Genomic DNA, 27,236 nt, shown 5'->3' on the forward strand with positions numbered 1-27,236 from the left:
ATATGTGTATTTATAGTTACATGTGATTTCTGTTTCAGACCATATGTGCCCTCATATGTGGACGTCCAATCGTAAAGCCAGAATACTTTTCTGAATTTCTCAAAGCAGTTGAGTCCAAGAAACAGCCTCCAGAAATTGAAAGGTACATAACTATGTTAAATTTGATAAAATAAAGCATAGAAATAAGTAGGCATTGCTTTTATTTATATTAATTCCATTTCAGATGTTTTCTATTGCCTTGGAGCAAATCTTACGTAAGTGCTATTATTGACACTTATATAATTATTATTTTTAAATATCAAAGTGTAAGGGCAATGAGTGACCCTGAGGTGTGGTCAGGAGAGCACAAGTGATAGTCATGACGTCATCGGAGAAGAAGCCTAAAAGCGTTGCTGTACAGCAAGACTCCTGCAGCCACAGAGACCAGGGCTGTGGTCTTCGTTACCTCTTTTCAAACATGCTGCTAAGCTGGGGGAGGAGGCTCTTGCTGGTAGCCCCAGCATCGGCCGGACGCTATGGCAGAAGGGTAGCAAATTCCCGGCCAGCCTGGCCTGCGTGGTGAAACCCTGTCACCTGAGTATGGGGTGACTCGTGCTTAGGTCCGAGCAGGCTGTCTGAAAGAAGCGCTTGCCGAAAAGATATGTTTGTCGTTGTTAACTCTCAAATATCCGAGTAGATTCATAGCCTTAATTTCTGTGCTGTTCATATTCTGTCAGTTCTGAACAACCACCTTAGGAAATTTATATGTTGTGTAGTGATACTGTGTAGTAATATAAATTTACATGTTGTGTAGTGATACTCTGTAGTAATATAAATTTACATGTTGTGTAGTGATACTCTGTAGTAATATAAATTTATATGTTATGTAGTGATACTCTGTAGTAATATAAATTGTGATCGTTGAGGATGGGTGACCTTTTTTCATAGGTTTCGTTCCAGCACCTAGATCGTGGATTCACAACTGTCTGTAGCTCTAGTTGATGTCTACACATAGTAACCAATATATACATATGCAAGCAAACTCTCATAAACATAAATTTTTTAAAAACATTATTAATAGAAATGAATATAAAAGAGATAATGAACTATAGTGACTCTTTATGTCATAAACACTATTTTAGTTCTGGAAAAACATGCCTAGCTCTCTCTGAATTTAAATCAGGGCATGCTATGGTGTTACTACACCTCAAGTGCTGTCCTGTTTAGTGTACTTACACCTGCATTTTGCAGGTTATCCCGAAACGGGTAGGACAGTCACCACCACATGTACCTGATGTACTGGGACAGATGAAGCTGTTTCTAGAAGACCTGGTGTTGTAAAAACTGTTGAAGTGTATCCTGTATATTCAAACAGGAGAGTCTACATTGTGTGTGTCTGAACATAAGTAAAAGAGGAGGGAGTTTTCGTTCAGTGTGTCCCGAACTCTCATGTTGTGACATGTCTCGATTATTTTATTTCAAACAAGTCTCACTGTTGGGAGAGTCTCCACGGATCTCTGGTGTTCATATGTAATTTGCTGGCTGTGCAGAGACACAGAAATGGCTGCGTAATGTTTGCAGTGAGAGCATGGGAGGCGAGGTGGAGCATGCTTGCTGGCCCCTAGCTGTGGGTTCACACACGCACCCCTCCTTACCCTGAGCACACAAGGCCTTGTGCCTTCTCTGCACTCTCCAGGCCTAGGATAAGAAGAAATCGGCCAAAAACAACCTGTAGCTTCATTCTTGCTTAACGTGTGTCTTGTCGCGGTCATCTCCCTTGGTGTAGTTAAGAAAATACAGAGGCATTTTGCTAGAATGCATGCAACCATATCTTATTTTAGGAAAAGGCATTTAGATACCTTTGGTATTTTTGTTTCAGATAAAGTTTTACTGAGAAAATACGAAACAAAACAAAACCCCTCAAAATAGTGGTTTTTGTTTACTTCTTCTTGGGTTTTTTGCCCTTTTTTTTCTTTTTTTTTTTAATGACAGGATCTCACCGTGTTGCCCTGGCAGGTCACTCATGTACTGTGTTCTGTCAGTTACTCTAACTCATCATGTAGATCAGGCTAGCCCTGAACTTGCCCTGATCCTCTGTTTCTGCTTCCTGGGGATAAAGACATAGATCCTTGTGCCTGGCTCAAGTCATAGTGAAATTAAACCTTTTTGGTTCCAGGCAGTCACCTCATTCACAAATTCAATAGTAAACATACAGAAGAGCATATAATTAGAGTATATTTTAATTATTCTTACAGTTTTTACCCACCCATTGATGAACCAGCTATCGGAAGTAAAAGTGTTGATCTGTCAGGACGACAGGAGAGAAAACAAATCTTCAAAGGGAAGACATTTGTATTTTTAAATGCCAAACAGGTAATTTTAAAGCTTAGATACATTAGTTTTCTTTTTTTTTTTTTAAGTGTATTTATTTTTTGTGTATGGGTGTTTTGTCTGCATGTGCATCTCATGCATGCCTTGTACCCGGGGAGGTCAGACGAGGGCGTCATGCCCTGGAACTAGAGTTAGACAGTTATAGTTACCACCGTGTGGGTCCTGGAAACTGAACCCAGGTCCTTCGCGAGAGCATCCACTGAGTCACTTGGGCATCGGTCCAGCCACCACACTAGTATTTTTATTGACAGCTGTTAGGGCTTTTTATTTGTGGGTTTTATGTAGATGTGTGAAATAAGATAAAGAGCTGCAAGCGTGCTATAGCCTGTTTGCGCGTGTATCTGATTTGGGTGTCTCCGAACACTGCCTAATTGGCCCATGTAGTCTGTGTGAGTGCTGTAGTGGGAAGGACAGAAAACATGTAAGTCCTCGCTGGTTTATCTAAGAGAACATGTGTGCAATGTCTTTTGTGTTCCAAAAAGTGGATTTCAGGAGTTTATGATGCAGTGGCAAAATCGTGCCGGTGAGCCAGCCCTCCATGATCTGCGTGATGAGAAAACCGTAGTGATGTGTGGGCTAGAGACGGGGTGCTGAGCCAGGCTTTCCAGAGTGGAAGCTCAGATTGCCACTGGGAAGTAGGATGAATTCTTGTCTTTGAATTCCCAAGTCCAGTTTGTACCTAGTGAGAATGTGCTCCGAAGCCTCACTGCAGCTGACCGTTGGCTTGGTTCAATCCTTCTTTTGTTTCCAGCATAAGAAATTAAGTTCAGCAGTTGTTTTTGGAGGCGGGGAAGCCATGTTGATGGCAGAAGAAAATGAAGAGGAAGAGAGTTTCTTTTCGGCTCCTGGAACTTGTGTTGTCGACATAGGAATAACAAATACACAAATCATAATTGCTGACTCCCAGAAAAAATGGATTCATTTGGTAATGGATGTGCTTCAAAGGTACGTCATCATTCTTCACTGGTTAGGAATTCAGGTACATCTATATGCAGCCCAGTTAATGTAACTGTGTCTACAAGGTTTGCCATTTGGGGTGCTAGAGGGTGGAATATCTTTATAATCTTAGCTAGGTATTTTCTGCCTTTTGCTCCTTGAATAGAATTTATAGAATTTGCTTCTTTTTTTCCCTTTTTTCTTTTTTAAATTTTTCTTGCATTTTGTTTTATTTTGAGACAGGGTCTCACTATATAGCTATATATAGCTCTGGCTGTCTGACCTCAGACTCAAAGAGTCTGTCTCCAGAGTGCTGGGATTAAAGACATGTGCTACCACACCACACTATAGCTGCTGGTCTTTACTCATAGAAGGAGGTATGGGGAGGTTCACTGGACCCTCAGCTGAATAGCCACCCCTCCAGCCAGTTGTAGCTAATCCTGCCCTAATTGCATGGAGAGAGTAGAGGGAAGGATGGTCTTAACTGCTAAGACATCTCTTGGGGAGCCAAAATCTTATTTTCACTGCAATGTTGTTATAATCATAGTGCAATAGAATTCTAAATTCAGAAAACATGTCACATAATTCAAATTACCACAGCCATTTGAAACAACTCTTCATTGAGTTTTAAAAGATGTTTTGTAGCTTAAGATTTAAGCTCAGTGTCTATATAATATTTTTTTAAATTATACTAAGTATTCTGTTTCATAAAATCATTCATATTGTAGAATATAGCAGATAAGAGTCCCCATAAGACTCCTGCGTGAAGTAGTCTGTGTCAGCCCAGGACTCTCAGTGGGAGGGGGGAATCACTGGAGTCACTGAGTGAGGCTGGTCAGTGCGCCACAGCCAGAAACTCGTATGACTAGTGTGCTAACCTTATGTTAGCTGGAGGTGAGCTTATGGATGGGGATTGTAGCCCCCACCTTCTTGCTGCCTTTCTATGGGGTCAGTGTAGTTGTAAATTTCTATATGAAGGTCTGTTCTGTTGTCTTTCTAGATAGTACTGTGTGCTCGTTCTGAAAATTACCATAGCAGTGTAGAACTGAGAAGACCTCTCCTCTGCTTTAGCCCTGATCCAATTGATGATGTAGCTGAGTTGCTGAAGGATGAGGGATTGTCCACAATACTGCCCTAGGGAGGAATTTAAAAATACTGTCTACTTTTCAAGTCTGTCCATACCGTAGAATTTTAGTGTCTCTTTGGGAAGAAAAATAGATTTGTCAAGCTTGATATTCTATTAATGAAAGTTGTTAAGTTTTCGTATATTACTATATTTAAACTATTTTCTTCTCATAGACATGGTCTTAGGTCTATTCCTGAAGCAGAAATTGGATTGGCTGTTATTTTTATGACTACTGAAAATTACTGTAATCCTCAGGGCCAGCCTTGTACAGGTAAATAAGGCATTTTATTGATTGTTTAGAAAATCTACAAATGTATGTATTTGTTTATATGTGTACTTTACTATTATGCTTGTGAGGTATAACCATTCCTTCTTTCAAAACTCACCTATTTATACGTTCGTTCATTCACTCAGTTGATACATAGTTCTGCCGTAGTACTGGGTGTTGCTGTAGTTGCTGGTTCATTAGTGAGTGAACAGGCACTGACTTACAGAGAAGTTAGCCCTTTAATCCGAGTTCACACCACACAGCCCATGCCGACCGACTCTTGGGTTGCAGCTGTTGTGGTTTTCCCCTGCACTGCTTGTTTCTGACACTTCAGGGAAGTAGGTTTGCTTCCAAGAACACAGAGTGAAGTGTTCGGGAAGTTTTAAATAGTCACATGATTTCTTCTGCTGAAGTTGTATTATGAATAATATTTTCCTAATTGTTCCTGTTATGAGTATAAAGTGTCCACTTCTCATTGTGAACAGAAGCCTCCTCTAAACTCAGTCTGGCTCCTGAACAGTCTGGCCACAGCCGCTCTCCTTCAGCTCTTACCTCTTCCTGACGCCTTTACAGAACACTTTTTTTTAGCTTAGGTTACTAGTTTACAAGGTTATCTTGGCAGTGTGAACCAAGAAACTTTTTTTGTCTGCAGTTTATGAGTGAAAAGGCCTTAAAGGTCCTTGAATTTTTGGATTGAAAGGCAAAGGGTAGAGCTGGTACTGCAGCTCAGAGGTCGGGTGCTTCCGAGCAGGTATAAAGTACCGGGCTCCGCCCTCAACAGTGAGTAAATACAGACACTATAAAAGCCAGCAGGTAAACAGAGCAAGTCCTGTAGTGGAAAAAGAGTAAATAAACATTAGATATAATCCAGGAGCTTTATTAGGAGTGGTGCTAGTGTTATTAGTGTTGGTTCATTCATTTCAGAGGTTGTCCATGTGTGCTGACCACGGCCATAACATCATTTTCATTGCTACCTCATAGCTGTAATTTCACTGCTGTTATGAATCATAACGTAAACATCTGATATGTGACCCCGTGAAAGGGCCACTCCACCCCCAGAGGGGTCACGACCCACAGGTTGAGACCCCCTGTGTGACATGAATGGAAGCGGCTAACAGTACGTGATCCTGGGTGTGTGAGGAACCTGAACGCATGGCTCAGCTCTTCTGTAACTCTGAAATTACTAAAGTTGAAGCTCATCGTAAGGCTTTTTAGGAAGCCACCAAGTAAGGTGTTCAAGTCTGAAATCGCAGCGTTCCCAGGCAGAGGCAGAAGGAAAAAGAATTCAAATCTTTAGCTACTACTGAGTTCAAGGCCAGCATGGGCCTTGAGACCCTGTCTCCAGGGGAGGGGGGCAGATGGCAAGGCTGAGAAAATTGGAGATTTTACAACAATCAGGGCCAAACTGGTCCTGCATTTGGCTTTTGACGGGCAGATCAGGGCCTTCTCTAGGGTGTGATTTCATACAGAAACCAGCAGTGACAGTCTGCACAGTCTCAATGTAGCCTTGGCTCTGGTGTAAATGGGTTTGTGCCAATAAAGCTGGAGAGTCTCTTACTTCCCATTCTCTTTTTCTCTTTGTGTTCATGAATTGATTTGTAATTAGTAAGCATTTATCAATAGTTGTATACATGCCTGCCATCATGTTACCCACGAGGCATGAGGGAGTGAGTGTGTGAGCTGGTCAGGGTGCCGGCAGCAGTCATAGCCCGGCTGACTTCTCTGTTTTCCTGCTGTCCAGTTAGCAGTTTGTTTTGCCCCTAAGACAGCGTGAGGTTTTATAATTGTTTCCACATTACATACAATGATTGTGATGGTTTTTTCCTTTGCACTTGCATGATGTACAGAATTGAAAACAACTACTCCAGGACCAAGCCTTTCCCAAGGCTTGTCAGTCAGTGGAAAAATAATGCCAAGTGCTCCGGTGAATATGACTGCATATGTAACTGACACAGAATCCGAGCAAGCAGATACATGGTAAAATATCCTTCTTATCGTGTTACTGTCTTTGTTTTACCAGTCAGTAGCGGATCCACAAAGTTGCTCCCTCTCAAGTCATCATTTTGGAGACAAAGCATGGGAGAAGGGAATGCCAGAGGAAACTGGCTGACCAGCCTTGACAGAAATACCTCTTGCCAGGGTAGGGTGTGGGAATTTAGAAATATTAGTAAAGACTTTGAAGAGTCATGAAAAATAGTAAGACAGAAACCACAGAAGAGTGAGGGAGGGCATTCCAGGGAATATTGAAATCGCCCAGTTTATTTTTCCATAGCTTTATACCCAGTACAAATGGGGAGAGAAACTAACAAAAGATTTTATTAACATGATCCAAAGGATAACTCGAACGGTCAATCGCTTTAAGCCTGAGACATCAGATCATTAGCCTGTAGTTCTTTCAGCAAGGAAATCTTACGGAGCTGTGAGCTGTTGGTCTGTGTTGTATCACGTAACTCCACTGTTGCAGAATCAAAGTCGCTATAGACCGTGTGATGGAGTGCGGTGGTGTGGCAGATCCGATTGAGTCTGCTAACTGTACTTTTATTTCCTTTGGGTAGTTTTTATTATTCCTTCAAATGTGTTTGAAAAAGAGAGTTTGTGACTTGGAAATTAATTTGAAATATAGTAGCCCCTCCTTACATGTACTTTTAATTACCCATAGTAAACCATCGACTAAAACTGTGGAGTGGGAAATCACTGGAGTTAGAACTTGCTGAGTTTATCTCACGCTTCTGAATAGCGTGATGGAGTCTCTCAGCACAGCGGCTCTCAGCCTCCCTAACGCTGTGACCTTTGATACAGTTCCTCATGTGTGGTGACCCCACCAGAAAATCACTTTCCTGCCACTTCATAACTGTAACTTTGCTACTGTTGTGAATTGTAGTGTAAATATTTGTGTTCTGATGGTCTTAGGTGGCCCCTGTGAAAGGGTCGTCTGACCCCCAGGTCGAGAACTGGTACCACGTTATCTTCCTTAGGTCCACATTATTCCCTTGTGCAGTGGGTCCGCACTGTGTGTGCTGCACCCCTGTTTGTCACTACTAGCTGCTGTAGTTACTGGATGGAGTGTCTCAGTGTTTCAGTGCTTACGTTCACGTAATTCTTACATCTGTCTGATGCTGTATCACAGTGCCCAAACCATCTCGCGCTCCTCATCGTAACCACATGGTGATTATTTCGTGTTGTCTCAAAAGAAGGGTGGGTACAGTGCAGTCAGACTCTTTGGAGATACCACATTCCTGGAACTTTATTATAGTATGTAGTGTTCTATCTTTTAAAATTCTTTTAAAGTTTATTTCTATGTGCATTGACAGTTTTGCCTACGTGTATGTCTGCGAGTGTGTCAGATCACTGGAATTGTAATTACAGACAGTTGTGAGCTCCCATATGGGTGCTGGCAATTGAACCTGGGTCCTCTGGAAGAGCAGCCCGTGCTTTCTTAACTACTGAACCGTCTCTCCAGCCTCCGTAGTTATTCTGCTTTGTTAGTTCCTACTGTTAATCTCTATCCTAATGTCTAAAGTAATGGTGTATATACATGCAAAAGGTATTTATAGGATTCAGCACCATCTTTGGTTTCAGGCCTCAGGTCTCTGATGGTCTTAGAATATAGGGATAGTATTGTTATAAATATGCTAGTCTGTATAATTGTTACAGGGAGTCAGACCAAACTTAGAGCCAATTGAAAGTCATTTTCCAGGCAGCTGTAAAGTATTAACTATTACCTTCCAAGTGTAGCCCTGAGCATTTAGACCAAGGGGCTTTTGAAGGCAAAAACCACATTCTGGCATCTCATTCAGCAGCTGCAGGAGGTTTGCACTAGCAAGCAAACTAAGATAAGCAAGCTAGGACATCTTGGCCTTGGATCCTAGAATGGACAGAGTTGAGGAATTTGCCACGAGTTTCTTTATCAGGAAGATCAAATTCTAGTTAAACCTGACTGGCCTCAGTAGGAACCTAGCTTGGAGGAACCTCGCACTGGGTTGCCCTGCTACATAATTTGGGAGGTGCTATGTTAGGTTGGCCTGGATATCCAGTTAGTTCATGTTCATTCCTACGTGTAGTTTTTCAGTGGTTTCTCTTATTTGAAGAACTCTGTTTCTTTTTATTTTGTTGGTTCCCAGAAAGGGTTACCATTTTGTATTCTGTGATAGTTTTCAAAGTCTTATTTTCAATATTACACAAAAGCATGTTCCTATTGAGATATTTAATAACACTATGTTAGATTGTCTTTAACTTTACTATTATATTAATTGGGCAGAACTTGTAAAAGAAACAGTTAATTTTTAGTAGTTGCTTGAAAGACAGCTTTATTTGGTTTTCAGTCTGTTCAATCATATTTTACAAAATAGTGCGTGTCTTTAAAATATTTTTCTATTAATAGTCTGAAGTTGTATAGCAGAGACCACCATCTGGTTAGAGAGACTCATCAGTCTGTACAGTGATTTAAATGTACTGGTATGTGTGATACTGAAATAATAGGAGTTTTCCTGATTTTCTATATTTCATTATAGCAGTCTTACATGAAAACAATTTAAAAATGTTTAAATGCGCCGGGCGGTGGTGGCGCACACCTTTAATCCCAGCACTTGGGAGGCAGAGGCAGGCGGATCTGTTCAAGACCAGCCTGGTCTACAAGAGCTAGTTCCAGGACAGGCTCCAAAGCTACAGAGAAACCCTGTCTCGAAAAAAGTTTAAATGCAATAGGCTACTGCCTAGTTTAGTCTCCAGTAGGATACTTGGTTAAGTGAGTGTACTTGGCAGTTACTTCTCAAGTGCGTGTCTGAAGAAGTTTCTGAAGAAGTGTGCTACAGCATGGAGAATGTGATGTTGTCCTTGAGGCCTTAGATAGGTCTTCCCATTCTTGGACTGGGAAGACACAGTTGAATTACTGTCTAAGCATCTGAAGTTGTGTTTCTCAGAAAATGCTGCTAATGGTGAGCTTTCTTTCCTTTTCTCATAGCATGTCTTTGAGTGAAAAATCAAAAGAAGTAAAGATATGTGGAGTGGAACAAAACATTAGACCGCCTTCACAGGGAACTTGTAGTATAAAGGAGGTCCCCAAATCCAGCTCCAAGACTAACCATGTGGCACCAAATTCCCTGGTTAGGGAAAAGAACCCAAACTATCAGCTTTCACCAGTGAAAGTCCCTGCTGCTAATAAAAATAAAGATTGGACTTCTCAGCAGCAACAGAACTCCATCAGGAACTACTTCCAGCCATGCACTAAGAAAAGGTAAGTTGTCGATGATTCCCCACCTGTGGCTATGAAAGACGTGTTCAGTTGATAACGGAGAGTAGTGTTTTCTTTAGCTGGTAAATAGAAACAGTGTTTCTGTGGAAAGCTCGTATTTCTGTTTTTAACGATTATATTCTGTGTGTGAGAGAGAGAGAAAGAGAGGGGAGGAGAGGGGAGAGGGGGGGGGAAGGTCAGAAGATAACATGTAGGAGTCAGTTTTCTTTGCACCATGTGGATCCCTTGAACCAGCTGCAGACTTTCAGGGTTGGGGCCCTTACCAGCTGAGCTACCTTGCTGGCCCCTTGGTTTTATTTCTGAGCTGATTCAATCTCAGTTTTGTCCCAATCTCCTTCACTAGGCCCATTATACAGACTGTACTTTGTTTTTCTTCATGTCCTCCTACTTTAGCTTTATTTTCTGGGTGCTTTCATCTTTAGGAAAGATTAGCCAAACCCAAGTTCCAGAATCATTTCTCTCTCTCTCTGTTTCTGTCTCTGTCTCTCTCTGTCTCTCTCTCTCTTTGTAATAACCTATCTTGCAAGGTAAGAAGAGTGGTTTGCAGTCGTCAGTTATTCCCCCCTTACCTCCTCAGATCTGTATCTCCCCTTCCATCCATTTGCCCCCAGCTCTGTACTCAGGTCTTTGGTGACCTAGACAGCAGAGGACCAAATGCGAGTCCTCTGGACTGTGGTACAATCTCATAAACAAAAGCATTTAGTGCTTCTGGCGTGGCACACGTGTTTACAGTATTCAATTGGTGGTAGCCTCTAGATTTAGCCTGTTTGGCTTAATTTTTTGATACCAGCTCTCATTAGCCCATCAGATTACAGTCCCAGATATAATTTTGGTTGCCCATGAATTTCCTACACTGCTGAATAAGCTGCTGCCTTTGCCAGTGGGTCCTGGGTGTGTCTATATAGTTCTCTTTTCACACTGATTTATCTCTGATGATACATTAGCAGAGGACAGGGCTCTCCTGTGCTGTAACCACAGGCTGCATCAGTCCTGTCAGCAGAGTAGAAATCATGACGCACATACCGTTCTAAAGGCTGATTTCCAGTAATACTCTCAACAGTCAGGAGTGAGTACCAAAGACTGAGAAATTAAACAAAATTCCTGTCTCTCATTTTGTTTTCTTTTCAAACCTAAGGGAAAGGGATGAAGAAAATCCAGAAATGTCTTCATCCAAATCGTCAAGAATGGACCTGTCTTGTTCTCTCTTAGAACAAACACAACCTGCTGCCCCCTCACTGTGGAAAAGCAAGGAGCATCCTTCTCAGAGTGAGCTTGTGGACAAGGAAGCAGGTAGCTCACTTGTGGGTGACAGAGACATGAAACTCAATGGGACGAGTCCTGCCACTAAATCGTTTTCCACAGAATGTCTTAGACCAAACAAAAGGAAAGAGGTTGATTCGGCCATAGAAGAGGAAGTGTTGGAAGAGCTACTCAAGAGTGCAGAGCTGGGACTCGAAGTTCAAGTGAAAGTGGAGAAACAAGAGGCAGACGTCCGTGTCAGAAAAAAGCCAAGGATGGATGTAGGAAGGAGCAGTCACCTTAATGGTGACACGGTGCCAGGAAGCAGCAGAGTGAGTGTAAGTAACAGTTTATTTTATGGGACAGGATCTCGTGTACCCAGACTGGTCTCAGATTTGATGCATAGCCAGAGAGCTTCTTTCCCTTAAATTCTGTTCCTCATTGATCCACTGCACACAGTGAGTGCAGACCTACAAAAAGTAGTTCTAGTTTGAGTCACAGAAGTCTGTACTCTCTGCCTTTCCTTCATATCCCTCAATGCCTACTTTTGTTATACACTCGTTCAAAGCTCCTGTCACTCCCGTCATTAGAATCCAGACAGGAACAGACAAGAATTGAGCACCATATACCCATGGACATCACTAGTATTTTGTAAAACAGCCAAAGCCTCTCATTTAATATTTAAGGGTTTATGATACAATATTAGACAGTGATATTTTCCTGTGCTACATGGTTCTATAGCATAGTTTCTTCGTTCTTACTCTACTGTTTTAAATCTTAGGACAGACTGATAGAATCAAGGGTGTGCTGAGATCACCGACCTGACTACTCTGTAGATGGGGAAAGATCCTTGTATCTATGAGAGAGAGAATAGCCAAAGCAGCCATGAGTCTCTCTGGGACAGAGAGGAGCCTAGCAGACAGGACTATCTCTCTGAAACAGAGAAACTGGGGGGAGATAAGCCTGAAAACTGGAATAGTCTGGGAGTTTAGGGAAGAAGTGGAGTTGTGAAAAGCCAGGACACTAGTGTGGGGGCTTTGGTACGCAAAACAGGTCCAATTTAGTAGGGACCAGAGCAGCCTGAAGGTGAGCACAGGGCTTTGATGTGTAGCCAGATGCCCATTTGCCCAACTCCAGCAGGAAGAGATATGAGAAGTAAACGGCTTTTCTTGGCAGAGAGAAATCCGCTTCTCAGGCTCCTGAGGCGTGCTGCCCGCGATACAGTCCAGCCTGAGTGACATTTCCATCTTGAGATGTCACTGCCTCGGTCAGGGTGGAGGATGGTATTGGTTCCCTTCGGACCTAAGAATGGCATTATCAATGGAAAAACACAGTGTGGGAGTTAAGAGAGTAAGCAACAGTCAGCCTCAAATAGATCGCTATATTCAGGTACTAACTTGTTTTTGTAAGAATCTCTGCAGAAAAGTTTTTGTTTGTACAATATTAAGGAACATTTTATTTTTCTAGCACTCAGGAGACAGAGGTAGGCAGATCTGTGAGTTGAGACCAGGTTCCTAGCCAGCCAGGGCTATACAATAAGACCCTGACTCAAAACAAACAAACAAAACCTTTTTATTCTAAGGTAATTCCTGATTCTCTTTATATGAGAGAAATAGTATAGAGAGCATGCATGTGCCTTCAACTGATTTTTCTGTACTTGGACAGCTTGATAAAATACAGCATCACATATAGGAATCATGGTGTTGCTCACCAACCTTACTCAGTATGAGATTAGTTTTCATTTGATTTTCTTACACGATTTTGAGAGTTTATCTTCATAAATGCTTATAGAGGAAGGTGGACCAATAGTTTATTGATATTCTGCCATCTCAGAAATGGTATCTTCTCGATAAAACCTTTTTTTTGTGTGTGCTATAGATCAACTGTTCTTGCAGTTTTCTGGCTATGATTTTATAGCTTTTTGTTGCATCCATACTGTGTTGGCTAGTCTCTAAGTATATCATTTATGTGCTTCCAAGGGCACAGAATAATTGTTTTTAAGGTTTTTAGAAAGATTGTCTATAAACAGTGTTTTTTACTTTTAGCAAGAAGATGAACCAGAAAAGAAAGTTGAAGTTAAGAAGGAATTACTGTGGTCGACAAAAGACGAAACAGCCGTAAGGAGATTATTATTTTTTTCATAGAAACATTCAACATAAAAGGATTATCCTCATGCAAATTTCTGTCAAATGCATCCATATTTAATATTTCTTTGTATAATTCCAGTTCACTTCGTGATTTTCCCTTTTCTGGAAATAGATTATGTTTGGTCATGAAACAGGGATGTAGGGAGCCTTAGGTCTAACTATTCTCTCTGGACCACTCGGATGTGCGGTCTTTAAGCTTATCATTTTTTTTAAGGATTTTTAAAATCATTTTTTAAGAATTGGTCTCTAGATGTCATGAAAATATAAATACAGTAGGTGGGGTCTGGAGGAATGGAATATTTCATAGTCATGATGTGTGTTGTCCATGAAAAAGAAGCAGATAGTGATGAGGTATATCCAGAGAATATCTAAACGAGGAAGCTTGCTGTGAGGTGCTACCCAAGCCGCTGTGTGGAAACACTGTGAATTGTAGCCTTCTTGGTAGCTGTGCTTGCTATAGCACTCCCGAGTCATTTTCTGGTTTTGATCCCAAATACAGACTTCAGATGCCAGGAGCAACTCTGTTTTCCTTGGGTACTTGGACCTTGGCTGTAGATCTAAATGTCACGTTCTTTCCCTTTCCTCCTCCCTTTCTAACCATTTACTCCCCATTTAAGAACAGTGATGAACTCCCAGACAGCAGTGAGCTGCTTCCGAGAAAAGTGCTGCTGACGGAATTTAGGTCGCTGGTGGTTAATAACTCCGCTTCCCGAAATCTGTCCATGCTAAATGATTGTGGTCAGCTGAAGAATTTTAAGAAATTCAAGAAGGTAAGTGTCTTCATGGACTGTGTTTCAGGAGGGCAGGGTTCGGATTGTCAGAAACCAGCACTGGTACTAAATTTAATAAAAGGAGTATTTAACGTCTGGGTTTTGTTTTGCATTTTAAACTAATTGTTATTGTGTGAGTGGGGGTTAGAGGACCGCTTGCAGGGCAGTTCTTTCCTTCAGAGCGCACTCTGCTGGCAGGCTTGGTGGCAGGTGCCTTCCACTGAGCCGTCTCACCAACCCCAAAAGCAGTATTTTGGAAACCTATGCTGTTTTCTTCTGTTTCAAATAGTTAAGAAGAAATGCTAAAAAAAAAAAAAAAAAAAAAAAAAAATAGCACAGAGTATTAGTAAATTTAGAGCTTTCAAAAAGTGTGTTTAATGGTTAGTTAGTTCTGAAGTTGCTGTTTTCCCCAACTCTAGAATTAGGCTCTCTGATGACGGGGTCCTCCCAGTTCTAATGTTCGTCTCTGAGTACCTGAAAGGGTTTAGCAACTCAGGAGTCAGTGAAGAGAAGGGTCAGTAGTGAGAGGATAGCCGGTTTTGTTGTTGGTATAATACATGTAGAGCCGTGTGCTCTGCTGTCAGCCTGATACCTGAGCACTGTGTTTACATGTCTCCCTTCCTTTGCTCCCTCCAGCTCCTCCCACATCTCCCACTCCCTTCCAGATTCATAGCCTCTTTTCTGTCATTATTATTGATACATACATACAAATTATATCTCTATAAACAACCTACTAGGTCCATTTAGTGGCACTCCTACTAGGTACTATGAAAGTTGGCTTTCAGAAAGGAGGCTTCCAGGTCAAATGCAGCTTGAGTCTTCCAACTCTTGTGTCCGAAGTGCATGGTGTCTTCAGCAATGGGCACTTAGCCTCAGCTTCTAGGAGGCAACCAAGGGCAATGGCAATGCCTATATTATGTTGGGAGTTGCTTGGACTCTTCTGACCAAAAACTCAAAAAGAGGTTTCTCATGCCTTGCACTGGGGTTTTTGTTCAATTCTGTGACTCTTGGGGAGAAATTAACTTCATTAAAAAAAAAAAAATACAGAAACAGACACATGCATGCACGCCTGCGTTACCCTGAAACTTCTGATCCCCATTTCCACCTCCTGAGTACTGGGATTGTAGGTGTGCAGCACCATGTCCAGCTGGGGTCTAACTCGGGGCCTCCTGACCCGTGCTAGGCAGACACTCGGCCGGCTGAGCTGTGGTCCAGCACTATTGCTTGTTTGGTTTTTGTTTACCTGCTTCATGTGTAAAGGTCCCCACATGCCACAACACATGCATGTGTCTAGATGCCAGAGGACAAAGTGTTGGGGTTGCGTGTGTCTTCTTCCACTGTGAGTCATGAGACTTTACTCACGTTTTCAGGCTTGGTGACAAGCCCCTTTGCCCCAGGGGCCAGCCGTATTTTTGGTTTTTGAGATCAAGTCTTATGTGAAGTATATGAGCTGGCCTGGAACTCACTGTGTACCCGGCATTGCTTTGAATTCTGTAATCTTCCTGTGTGGCCTCTCAAATGCTGGGATTATGGGTTAAGTTTGAAAATCTTAGAATAAGAAATAGTGGTTCAAACTATAGTTTGCTTTTCAGGAGTTAACTTTGATTGCTAGATAACAAACTAAATCGATTTTTAAATGAAACCTACAAACTAAAACTTATATTAAGTTTTTCTTAGTGTGTAAGTCCTGGTTGCATATCTGAATCTACATGCAATAATACCTAGGAAAGAAAAGGCTGAAAACAGGTGGGTCTGGTACAGTTCTGTGTCTCGTTTGTACTATTAGAATATATGCACTCTTGATATTTGTGAGTGACTTACGCTGTGTGCATGTTATGGCTTTTAAATAATAGTTACATCGGCATTTTAATATATGCCTAGCCTCGCTACTTCCTGTCTTCCAGGTCCTGTTTCCTGGAGCAGGGAGACTTCCACACATCATTGGAGGATCAGATCTGATCGCTCACCACACTCGGAAGAATACGGAGTTAGAGGAGTGGCTGAGACACGAGATGGAGGTCAGGAGGGGCAGTTTGCCCACTGTTTTTAGTGTGGCTGGTGTGTATGCGTGTGTCAGAGTGTGCGTGGGTGTGCCTGCATGTTCCTGCACGTCTGGAGCCCAGAGGCTGATTTCAGAAGTCTTTATTTCTGTTTATTCATTTGGGAAATAGGGTCTCACTGACCATGCTGGCTGGTGAGCTCTCATTCGCCTGTCTCTGCCCCCTCCTGTAGAGGTAGCTTGTGAGTGCCTCGCTTTTGTACAGGTTCTAGGGCGCTGAGCTCAGGTGGACGTACGTGCACAGCCTTCCTTTATCCACAGCGCCATCTCCCTAGCGCAGCAAACTTGAATGACTTGATCTCATTCACTTAGGAAATTATTTCATCACAGAACGTTAAGATTGGTCTGTACTTTTCCAGACTTATTTTAAGAGAATTACAGACTAAAATAAAGCGAGTGGGACCAAAATAGAGTGAGCTAAACCCTAGTGTAAAGAGAAAGGAATCCTGAAGCCACAGAAGTGCAGGTGAGAGAGCATGCCCTTAGAAGGACCGCTGTCGTCAGCTCTCCCGTGAGACGCGGTGCTTGCAGGGGTTGACCGCCATCCAGCAGTTCCGACCCTTCTCTCAACGCTGTCGTCATCCTCTTTCCCTGGACTTGACTCTGGAATGCCCAATACCGTTTTATCGAGTTAAATTTTCTTTGTTTCTGTCTTCAACACTAATTGTTGACATCCGCCATGGTGCGTTAATTTGGACTTGGATCTCTTCATTGCTGATGTCTGTTTTGTTTTTCCAATTCTTCCTATTTTCTGCAGATGTTTTTGTCAATGATTCCACTTCTTGAAGTGCTTGCTGATCTTTTTTTAAAATTATTTGTTCTTACGTATACAAGTGTTGTAAATGGAGGTTTTTGTCCTACCCGGTCTGCAGCTAGTTTAAAAATAGCCATTTAGAGGCTTAGTATTAATTATAAATGTTTGGCTGATGGCCCAGGCTTATTACTGGCTAACTCTTACATTTAAATTAGCCCATTTCTACTCATCTAAGTATTACCTCCTGGCTGTGGCATTACCAGTCTCCTGGCGTGTTGTTCCTTGGGCAGCTGGATGGTGTCTCCCAGACTCCACCCTTCTCCTGTATCTCTGCTTGGATTTTCCATTTGGCTCTATCCTGCTTTGCCATAGGCCAAAGCAGCTTTATTTATCAACCAATGAGAGCAACACATTCATAGCATGCAGAAGGCCATCCCACTGCAAAATGTTTTATGAATACACCTTTTTTTATGGCAGTACATAAAATAATAATGAACCCAAAGCCCGGGAATTACCTGTTGGAACATAAGTGGATCATTGTTGAGGAGGGTGAGAGGCAGGGCCGAAGGGATCCGCGCCCCACGCCCCACCTTTATTGTTTGCACTTGCTCGGAAGAGTTTGAAATGATGGTGCCGCTGCCAGCTGTCTCTGTCTTCTGTATTTCAGTAGGAGATGAAGAGAGGGTCTTTACGTGTGCTAGGTTCACACCATGGCACAGCGGTGTGAGTGCTCTGTAGACTACATACCTAAAGGTATCGCGTGTTGGCATCTTGCCCAGGGTTTACCCCCACTGCTTTTCTTCTGCATTCAGAACTTTGTTGTTGTTCTTTTTCAGCATTCAGCGAACCCATCATAATTTTTATAGTAGGCCAGTTCTTAAAGTTTCTGTGAATTTTGAATGTTGTAGATGAAACAAAATCTTTAGCTGGGCATGGTAGTGCACACCTTTAATCCCAGCACTAGGAAGGCAGAAGCGGGCAGATCTCTGTGAGTTTGAGGCCGACCTGGTCTACAGAGCAAGTTTCAGGACAGCCAGAGCTATTACACAGAGAAACCCTGTCTTGAAAAAAACAGACAGATACAACAAAAATTTAGTATCCTTTCTCCTGAGGCTTTGAGATTTTTTTTTTTTGTAGAAAATGACATAAGCAGCTTCTCTTAACAATTATTTTATGCATGCTCTGTGTCTTCCTATTTATGTTATGCTGCTGTAGTAGAAAATGTAAAAAGAAAAGACGGAATTTCATTTTATCATTTCACAGTATGGATCAAACAAAATGTGTAGGACTAAATGCCTGCGGGTCACTGGTCTACATTTGTTTGGGGTATTTTTTATTACATGTATTTTGCCTCTGTGTGTGTTCTCACACATGTACTGTGCTCCAGTTCTCAACAATGAGGGTGACTCGTAGGAAGTAGTCCTCTTCTTCCATGTGGCCCAGGGTCACTCACAGATACATACATAGATACATAGATAATTATAAGACCAGAAGTTGGTGTGTGTTGTAGAAGTTCTGTCGCAGGCGGTTTGGGCTGATTTGTTACAGGTGCTCTGTTTCAATAAAGGAGATCCAAGCTGTCATCAGTGAAGTTAAGGCTGGGTTCTCGTTGTGAAGAAGGCACTAAGTAAATATTGAGTAAATTGAAAATACTAGATGTAGGAAAAGAAATCGGGGTGTCTTTCTGGGCAGAGAGAGAAATATGAATAAAAGCAGAAGGAATTGTATATGGCAGAGATGATTCTTCTTGTGGCTCTGTTCAGATTAACAAAACAAGCACACGGTGTCCGAGAAGAGGCATGAAGTGATTGGGAGAAGCCAGATTTAAGGTTTGCATATTTTAAGGGTCAGACTCAAGAGTTGTTTTGTCTTTGGTAGATAGAAGTCATGGAGGCGTATTGAATGGCATATGACAGGATCACTCTGGACTTGAGAAAGGAGCTTTCATTGGGAGCTTTTCCCTGATTCTAACTCTATAAGGTGCTTTAGGAGTTTGATGAAGTCTGTTGAAAATGATTGTGGCCAAAAAAAAATCTGTCCTGATTTAGAAATGAGAGGAGACCTTTTGCCGATACTGCTGCCATTTTTGAAGATGACATGTTTATTGCACTCTCAGATAGGCAATGGCTATGACTCAGCAAGTTAGACAGAACAGATTTAAACACATGTGACTGGGCCTCTCTTTAAATCTTCAACTCAAATCTTATTTGTGGAATGTGTGTACACATGTGTGCACACACATGCGCTTCATCCTATTGCATGCAAACAGAGGCCAGAAAACTGGTTTTTGGAGCCTCTTCTCTCCCTCTGTTCTATGGATCCTGGGTGTTGACCTCAGGCCATCTGCCTTGTCGACATACACCCTCACTCCTGGGCCATCATGCTGTCCTAAATCCCCAGTTTTAAGAAGCCCATGTGCCGTCATCATTCTTGACCCCAGAGCTGAACTTTCTGCCCACAGGAATGTTTAGAAACTCAGTAAGCTAGTGATGTTGTCTTAGAAATTACCTGAACAGTTCTGCCATTGCCACAGTTCTGGGCCCATCTTAGTATGAAGCTGAAATAGAGGGGTCGGGGGAACGGGAGAGACCACAGTAGGAAAACTGCCCAGTGACATCTTGGCTATGGAAACCTGGAGCAGATGATTCACGTCATGTTAACTCTGACAGGTGCAGAGGCAACAAGCGAAAGAAGAGGCTCTCGCGGACGATCTGTTTAGGTAAGCTTTGACTTTCTCTCCGTGCTGTTGAGAAATGTACATATGCAGTTATATCTGTGCCTGTCAGATACTTGAAGAGATGCCCAGTCTCCATATGAAGAACTTTGGTTCTGAACTCATGCAGTCTTATTATGTAAACATATGTTCATTGGATTTCCTGCTGTCGTGTTTTACTTGTGCATGGTATCGTCCAGGCAAAGGAAGGTGCCTAAAGTATACGTGAGGTTTTGTTACAGTAAAATTAAATGAACAGATTTTGAAATCCAGAACATTTGTCGAGTTTTAATTTGATAAATGGATAAAAATGAAAGGGCGGATGAGATCCAAAATTGGATTTGTTTTTTGTTTGCTTTGTGGCAGATTTTAGAGGAATTGTTAAGAGTGATTATAATTTATATATTTTGAACATTTCTGGAAACCCAATCAACATTCTAAACCTCTCCAATACAAATGAAGTCCCATTTCAGGTAGACACAGAGAAACATTTTTCCCAACTTAAGTAGAGGATGTTTTAATCTCTTGTTTTTTTTTTTTGTTTTTTGTTTTTTACACGTTTACTCCTTGCGTGTATGCTATTGTTCCAATTTTAATACATCATAAGATTTTTGTTAATGATGATGTTTTACCACGTATTCATTTAAGCAACACCAAGGGATAAACAGAAAGAAAACTGTTTATCATCCAACTTCAAGGACAACATTGGTAATCTCATGTGATTGTTAAAATGAAACCCTTTAATGGAATTCCTTAGTGAAATGACCTTTAACCCATTTTTTTTTCTTTGCAGATATAATCCTAATGTAAAAAGAAGATAATTGAACTTTGTAAAGGAAGCTGTAGAAACACATTTCTTAGCAAACATTTATTTCAGGCCAGGTGGGATACATGAATGCAATACATATAAATTACAGATGTTTTAAGGTTTCAACTTACTAAATAAATCAAACAAATTCCATTCCTTTTGTGTGGTAATATTGTCTCTGGGGGCTTTGTGATCTTGTCTTTCATTATAGATAGATAGATAGATAGATAGATAGATAGATAGATAGATAGATAGATGATATACATACATATGTATTATATTTTAAATGTATTTCTTACTTAATAAGTTATTACAACAGTCATAGTTTCCAAGGTTCTGAAACTGCATTAAGGATAAACAGTTCCCTTTTTCTAGCTACTTGGTTCCCCTGGGTGGGGACATATCTATATCTATATCTATATATGGTACTACTTCCTTTGAAGCATTATTCAAATTCCTTGCATAACATTTCAGAAATTACACGTGTAATTACTCTGCCGTGTTCGCTTTCATGCTACATTAGAAGATGGTAGACATGTCAGTGGAACCTTTTCTGTTATCTTGTAAGCTTTACTAAACTGATGTGACCAAAGTGAAATACTTCAGTGGTGAGAACATGTCCCATATCACTTAGTACAAGAGACTGAGGTAGTGTACAAGCTTCATTCTGTGGTTAGGTCACACCAGAGAGGAATGGACCTGGTTTTGGTGGGTTTCCTGAGCACAGTGACTGTCTTTTCTTCTAAGATTCAAGTCTGTAAAGTAGAGGCAGTGAGGTGGTCTTTTACCTAAAACATAAAATAACAGGAAATGAATTGTTTTTCAAATATTTTAATATAGAGAAGTGGATCTCAACTCTGTTTGTATATTGTACATTATATTCTACAAAGTATAACAAATCTCTTATTACAAACTGAAAGGTTTCTGGTCCCTGGAAATTCTGCCTCTCTAGCAATCTTACCTTTTTTAGTTAGAATATAGCACTGAAGCAATTAAGGTGTGTATGTGTGTTTTAGGGTTTCTGTTGCTGTAAAGGAAGACCATGACCACAGCGATTCTCTTATTTAAAAAAGAGGGGGGGGAAAAGTCTTTTCTTGTTTTACATACCAATCCCAGTTCCCTCTCCCTCCCCTCCTCCTGGCCCCCCCTTCTACCCACCCCATCCCCCATCCATTCCTTAGAGAGGATAATGCTTCCCAAGGGGAGGCAACAAAGTCTGTCACATCACTTGAGACAGAATCAAGTCTCCCCTCCCCCCATATCTAGGCTGGACAAGGTATCTTTCCATAAAAAGTAGGCTCCAAAAAGCCAGTTCAAGCACTAGGGGTATATCCTGACCTTACTGCCTGTTGCCCCATAGACTGCCCCAGCCATACAACTGTCCAGCACATTGAGAGGGCCTAGTTTGGGCCTATGTAGGTTCCCTGCTGTCAGTCTGGAGTCAGTGAGCTCACAGTAGCTCAGGTCAGCTGTTTCTGGACCGTAGCAATTCTTACAAAAGAAAACATTTAATTGGGGTAGTTTGCATTTTCTCAGGGTTAGTCCATTATCGTCATGGTGGGACATGGCGGCATGCAGACATGGTGTTAAGAGATTTAGCTCAGTGTGCTACATCTTGCAGGCAACAGGAAGTGGACTGAGACACTGGGCAGTATCTTGAGCATATATGAGACCTCAAAGCCCACCTCCACAGTGACACACTTTCCAACAAGACTACACCTCCTCCAATAGGTCACACCTAAAAATGCTACACCTTTTGGGCGGTCATTCTCTTTTAAACCACCACACACATATTTATTTGCTAGGTCTCTAGCCCCAGACTCAGGGGTTCCTTGTACAGGCTGCAGAGGTGTCCCAGTGACGAAGAGCACTTGCTTGATGGGCAGGCACTCTTACCTTCTGAGCTACATCCCCAATCCAAACTTTAAAGTTTGGTAAAGTCACTTTTGCCTATTTTCTTTGATTTTTTTTTTCCTATCACACACACACACACACACACACACACACACACACACACACACAAAGTACTCGTTGATTCCAAGACTTAATGGTCGTCAATAAGATTACATTTTAATATTTCCATAATACTACTTAAAACCCCCAACTTTATAAAGTATGAGTCAGGTGGTCTTCCCCCATAGGAATATCAAACTCAGTTTATTGGAGGAAGTATCTTTTCGCATTAAACTACCTTGGCAACTTTATAAAACCTCAGTTATGATTTATTATGTTTACCCATCCTTCCTTCAGGCTCCTTTCCTTGAATCACTGTAACTGTATGTCAGCCTTGAAGCCCAGGACTCCTGTTGAAGTGCGTGTGCAGGTGTTCACAGGTATGCGGAGGCTCAGAATTGGTGTTGAAAATCTATTTTAAGAAGCTGAAAACAAATTCAGTGGACATCCTAGATAGAATTATATCCCCCAAAGTGGGGGGGGGGGCGACTTTGAAAACTAAAGTTTCCCAAGAACTCTGGAAGATCTGTTGTTAGCACTAACACATTTCACCGTTTGTATGATAATGCAATTAAGACTATTAGAGGCGATAATAACCAGGGTGAGCTGTCATTTCCTCGAACTCAACATTGTTACAGATTTCTGAGAACGGAAAAAGACACAATCTTATTTCCACATTAACCTCTCTAATAATTCTAGCAAACCCACAGTATTCTAATTCCAGTACTTAGCATGCCCCTGAACCTTCATTCCATTAATAGAAATTAACTCAGTGTGCACACAAGGGTAAGTAGTTCCGTCCACAATTTATTGAATTGAGAATCAGATTCATTAGATGTTACGGTGACTAAACAGAATAAGTCTGTAAAAAGGATCCTAGTGGATTCCTGGATGTCAGCATTATTGACGTGTTACATTATGAGAAAGTAAGGATATCAAATACCTACCTAAGTTTTAACAGTAAAAATATTTTTAAAGACCATCATATTTGGTAATAAATTAGGTTTATATAGCTGCTAATTTCAAAATAAATAAAACCTGAGTTGGAAATGCTTCCTCGTATCCTGCCCCAGCACACCCACTCTATAGCCCGTTTTCACGTAGGCCGCTGTACTTCACACTTCATCCAGTGACTATACAGATAACCATTGGGGATCCTGTAGAATGCAGTCAGCCTAAATTCCTAATGAGATACAGAGGAAGCTGATGCTGCTGGCCCTTGGACCATCCCTTGAGGAGTAAGGTGACCCAATATGAACTAAATATGATTTCTGTCTTAATGACTGGCTTTATAAATGCCAAGTTAGAAAGGAGCATCCTAGTTCAATGAAAGCGTGCAGTATACCGAGCTGGCAGTGCTTGGATCTGCCTGAGAGTGACACCTTGATACACTTTAGTACAACTTGGGACACCAAGCTTCGTTAACTTTAGAGACTAGCAGCTGCAGGCTCTCCCGGTTAATTCAAGCCAATACACTGCAAACCACTGTTAAAAACCTTTAATGGTTAAGTGTCCATGTAAAGTACTCGTGAATGTTCTTTAAGCTATCCCGTCTCCTCCTCCTCTTTCAACAAACAAATGCTGCTTTTTCTTCTGTCTCGTAGCCAAACAGCGTGTAACAGCCAGTGCCCCTCCCTTTAAAAATCGAACAAAATTGTCTCCAACCAAAGGGCCCAGAGCGAAAAGGTTGGCCTCTTTCACACACTCATAGGTGTACGCATCGACCTCCACAGGGTTCCCCTTGCACGTTATTGGCCGGCTGGAGTGGCGGCCTAGGTAACACCCTTGTTCCTTCAGAAAGGACAGGTTAGGATGGGAACCGATCAAGACCACAGCTGCGGACAGCTTAAATATTCTCTTCAGTCCCGAGTGGCTCTCAAGAACGCACTTCATGTCTGACTTGAAGGAGAGCACACGGTGCTCAGGAAAGCTGGTGTACTCAGACACAGCGTCCGAGTCTGCGGAGTGTGCCTGAGCGCACATCATGTCGTACACTTTGTGGTACTCAGGATACAGCTTCTGGGGAAGCTGTTTGAAAATTAAGCCTGGGTCAGTTACTCGTCTGCGGAAGACATGGATCACAGGGATGTTGTTGTTGTAGGCACACAGCACCGCGTCAGCCGCGGTGAGGCCGGAGCCCACGATCAGCACTGGGTCCACTCTGCCACACAGCTCCCCTCTGTTGACAGCAGCACCGAACTCGGGCAGTGAGTGGAACACAAAAGGAAGCTCCTCCCCCTCCACTTCCAGGTGGGCAGGAGAATCCAAGGTTCCTGTTGCAAGAGCTACATTCTCAGCGAAGAGGCAAAAGGGAACATGAGAACCACCTGCTATTCGCTGATAGCCTCTGATTTCCCAGTTTCTCTTGATAAATTTTGACTTCTGGTTCTGTAAACGCTTTGTTGAAACATCTCTGTCTTGACCACCATGATCCCCTTGGTCTCTGTAGAGTCTCGATACAGAGGTTATGTACGTATTCTCTCTGAAATTCTTCTGAAGACCCATGACATTCACATAGTGTTTATAGTAGCGAGCTATTTCCTCTGGCATAACACGGTCCCCCTTTAAGTTCCTGCAGATGAAAAGGAGAAAGAACCCATGAGGAGAGCTCTTTCCACTTCAGGTTACCGTCCGAGCTAGGAAGCTCCCGTATCTTAGTTCTTCCAGCACTGCGCTAGTTGACAGTTACCCTCGTGCTTTATAAAACATTGTTCTCATTTTCTTACCCTAGTCAGAATGGCAGCCATTTGTTCGGGAATGTTATTTTCAGGTGTGTGACTTTTGTTTATGCTGCATTTGTTTAACTCTGTGAAGCTGTGGTTCTTTGCCTGTCTAAAACACCTGATGGTCCTGATAAAGAGCTGAACGGCCAATGGGAAGGCAGGAGAAAGGAGAGGCGGGGCTGGCAGGCAGAGAATAAACAGAAGAAGAAATCTGAAAGGAGAGCATCAGGGCGCCACCCAGCTCCACACACACCACAGAGAAAGTCAACAGCCCGGAGGGAAAAGGTAGCTGGCATCATTTAAGTTAAGAAAAGCTGGCCAGAAACAAGCAGAGCCAAGCCAGCGAGTTAAGTAAGAATAAGCCTCCCTGTGTGATTTATCTAGGAGCTGGGTGGCGGACCCCCAAAAAGCCAAAAGAATAAAATGACACACTACAGTCATTAACAAAACACATAACAAATGCTAGTAAGGACACAACTAGTCTAGTCACTGGTCTAGGACAATCTGTATGGAGGGTCTCCAAACACGATACCAGATAGTTCATGACAGTTACACCACCCCTGGGTATGTATGTAACCAAAGGGCTTCACGTCAACAGAGCACAGAGGTATCTGCACATCAGCACTGATTGCATCACTAGTCACAACCCAAAGCTTTGGAACCAACCTAAGAGTCCAGCACAGAAACCAGGTAAAGGAAACAGCACATAAAACCAACGGATTACCCCCTCCCCGACATAAAGGGTAAAGTCACACAACAGGAAAATAGATGCACTAGAGATACCGAATTAGGTGGACTGTCTAACACAGGATGCAGATACCGCGTCCCCTTTTCTTCACACAACAAGGAACTCTAGTATAGCTCGATCTTTACCTTCGTTTGCTTGACATCCAATCTTTAAATTTAAGTCCAGGTAACTCCATCCAGTTTCCAAAGCTGATTGTCAACATAGAGCCTTCCATATTCTAGTTTGAAAGTACAGATAAAGAAAAGCAGTATTACCTTTTGAAAACAAATACAAGGTACAAACTCAGGCCATATAAAGTGTGCTCCCAAGAGTGGCATACAAGGCTATGGATTCTGCTTCCAGACATGAACAATAACAGTCAATGACAGAAAAGCGGTGCACCTGGAGTTAATCCTATTAACACAATTAACTGTTTTCAGAAATAAAAGCACCTTATGTTTTCTCATTTACATTTCCTCTAAACTTTCACTCTAATAAGACCTTCATATATTTTCACCATTTGATATTACTTGTAGTATATATTTATGAAACAAATAACAGCACTAGCTTTGGTCTATGATCAAAATAATTAAGATATACGTGTTAAAGAACAAATCAGCATTTTTATTTCTTAAAAAAAAAGTTCACTAATTTCCAAAATTTTATTTTTTCATTTTGGTATTTTTATGGATTTTTCTCTTTTTAATTAGACTGCTTTTCTCTATCAATTATAATTTTGAAATCTGAACTAAGCTGGATATAATATAATCACTCTAAAAATAGAAAAATAATCAGCGGTTGCCTAAGAAACAGACTCAACTCAGCACTGGGTTAGTTATCATCAAGAAGTAAACCTCTCAAGCTTCCTCCACCTACTTCTGCTTTGCTCAAAACAAAGCAAAAAAGCCAAGGGCTAAGACACCTTCCCAATCACCATTAGAGGCTCTGTTCTCACAATTTCCCATTTCTACACAGCCCAGCATGGAGAATGGGCATATTATAATACATTATATCCAGTCACATGTATAATTTTTGACACAGGGTCTCACGTATCTGCTTTATTTATGCAATTTTTAGAAAGACAAAATACATATAATGGTTTGTATTTATGTGATGAGTGGCCTGTCCACATACACCAGAAGGGGGCACCAGATCCCACTACAGATTGTAGTGAGCCACCAAGTGGGTGATAGGACATCTGAAAGAGCAGCCAGTTCTCTTCTCAGCCACTGAGCTATTTCTCCAGCCCCAATTTCTTAACACATGGTCTCATATACACCTGTCTGGCCTTGAATCTATGTAATGTGTACACCATTAATGCCAGCTGCCACTGGGACGACAGTGTTCTGATGGGCAGAGGTGACAGAAGCACTGTCCACTGGGACGACAGTG

The 27,236-nt window shown here is 41.8% G+C and overlaps 2 protein-coding genes across 3 annotated transcripts in view; one reads left to right on the forward strand and one right to left on the reverse strand.

Annotated features, from left to right (window-relative positions):
* Nbn (nibrin) overlaps positions 1-20,591 on the forward strand; it is a 28,089-nt gene extending 7,498 nt beyond the window's left edge. For both annotated transcript variants that reach the window (XM_005362335.2, XM_013351946.2), the window contains exons 5-16: positions 39-142; positions 2,235-2,352; positions 3,122-3,315; positions 4,606-4,703; positions 6,548-6,677; positions 9,661-9,933; positions 11,087-11,528; positions 13,236-13,307; positions 13,955-14,107; positions 16,012-16,125; positions 19,590-19,639; positions 20,427-20,591. In XM_005362335.2, the coding sequence (XP_005362392.1) occupies positions 39-142; positions 2,235-2,352; positions 3,122-3,315; positions 4,606-4,703; positions 6,548-6,677; positions 9,661-9,933; positions 11,087-11,528; positions 13,236-13,307; positions 13,955-14,107; positions 16,012-16,125; positions 19,590-19,639; positions 20,427-20,454 (1,776 nt within the window). In that variant the 3' untranslated portion in view covers positions 20,455-20,591. The remainder of the gene's footprint in view (positions 1-38; positions 143-2,234; positions 2,353-3,121; positions 3,316-4,605; positions 4,704-6,547; positions 6,678-9,660; positions 9,934-11,086; positions 11,529-13,235; positions 13,308-13,954; positions 14,108-16,011; positions 16,126-19,589; positions 19,640-20,426) is intronic.
* Positions 20,592-23,181: 2,590 nt separating this feature from the next.
* Positions 23,182-27,236, reverse strand: part of Osgin2 (oxidative stress induced growth inhibitor family member 2) — a 15,686-nt gene continuing 11,631 nt past the window's right edge. Inside the window, exons 5-6 of the mRNA XM_005362336.3 lie at positions 25,991-26,082; positions 23,182-24,966 (exon numbers count right to left, since the gene is read on the reverse strand). Coding sequence (XP_005362393.1) covers positions 23,934-24,966; positions 25,991-26,082 — 1,125 coding nt within the window. The 3' untranslated portion in view covers positions 23,182-23,933. The remainder of the gene's footprint in view (positions 24,967-25,990; positions 26,083-27,236) is intronic.

This window comes from Microtus ochrogaster, linkage group LG5 (genome assembly GCF_000317375.1).
Source record: "Microtus ochrogaster isolate Prairie Vole_2 linkage group LG5, MicOch1.0, whole genome shotgun sequence".
NCBI classification, from domain to species: Eukaryota; Metazoa; Chordata; class Mammalia; order Rodentia; family Cricetidae; genus Microtus; species Microtus ochrogaster.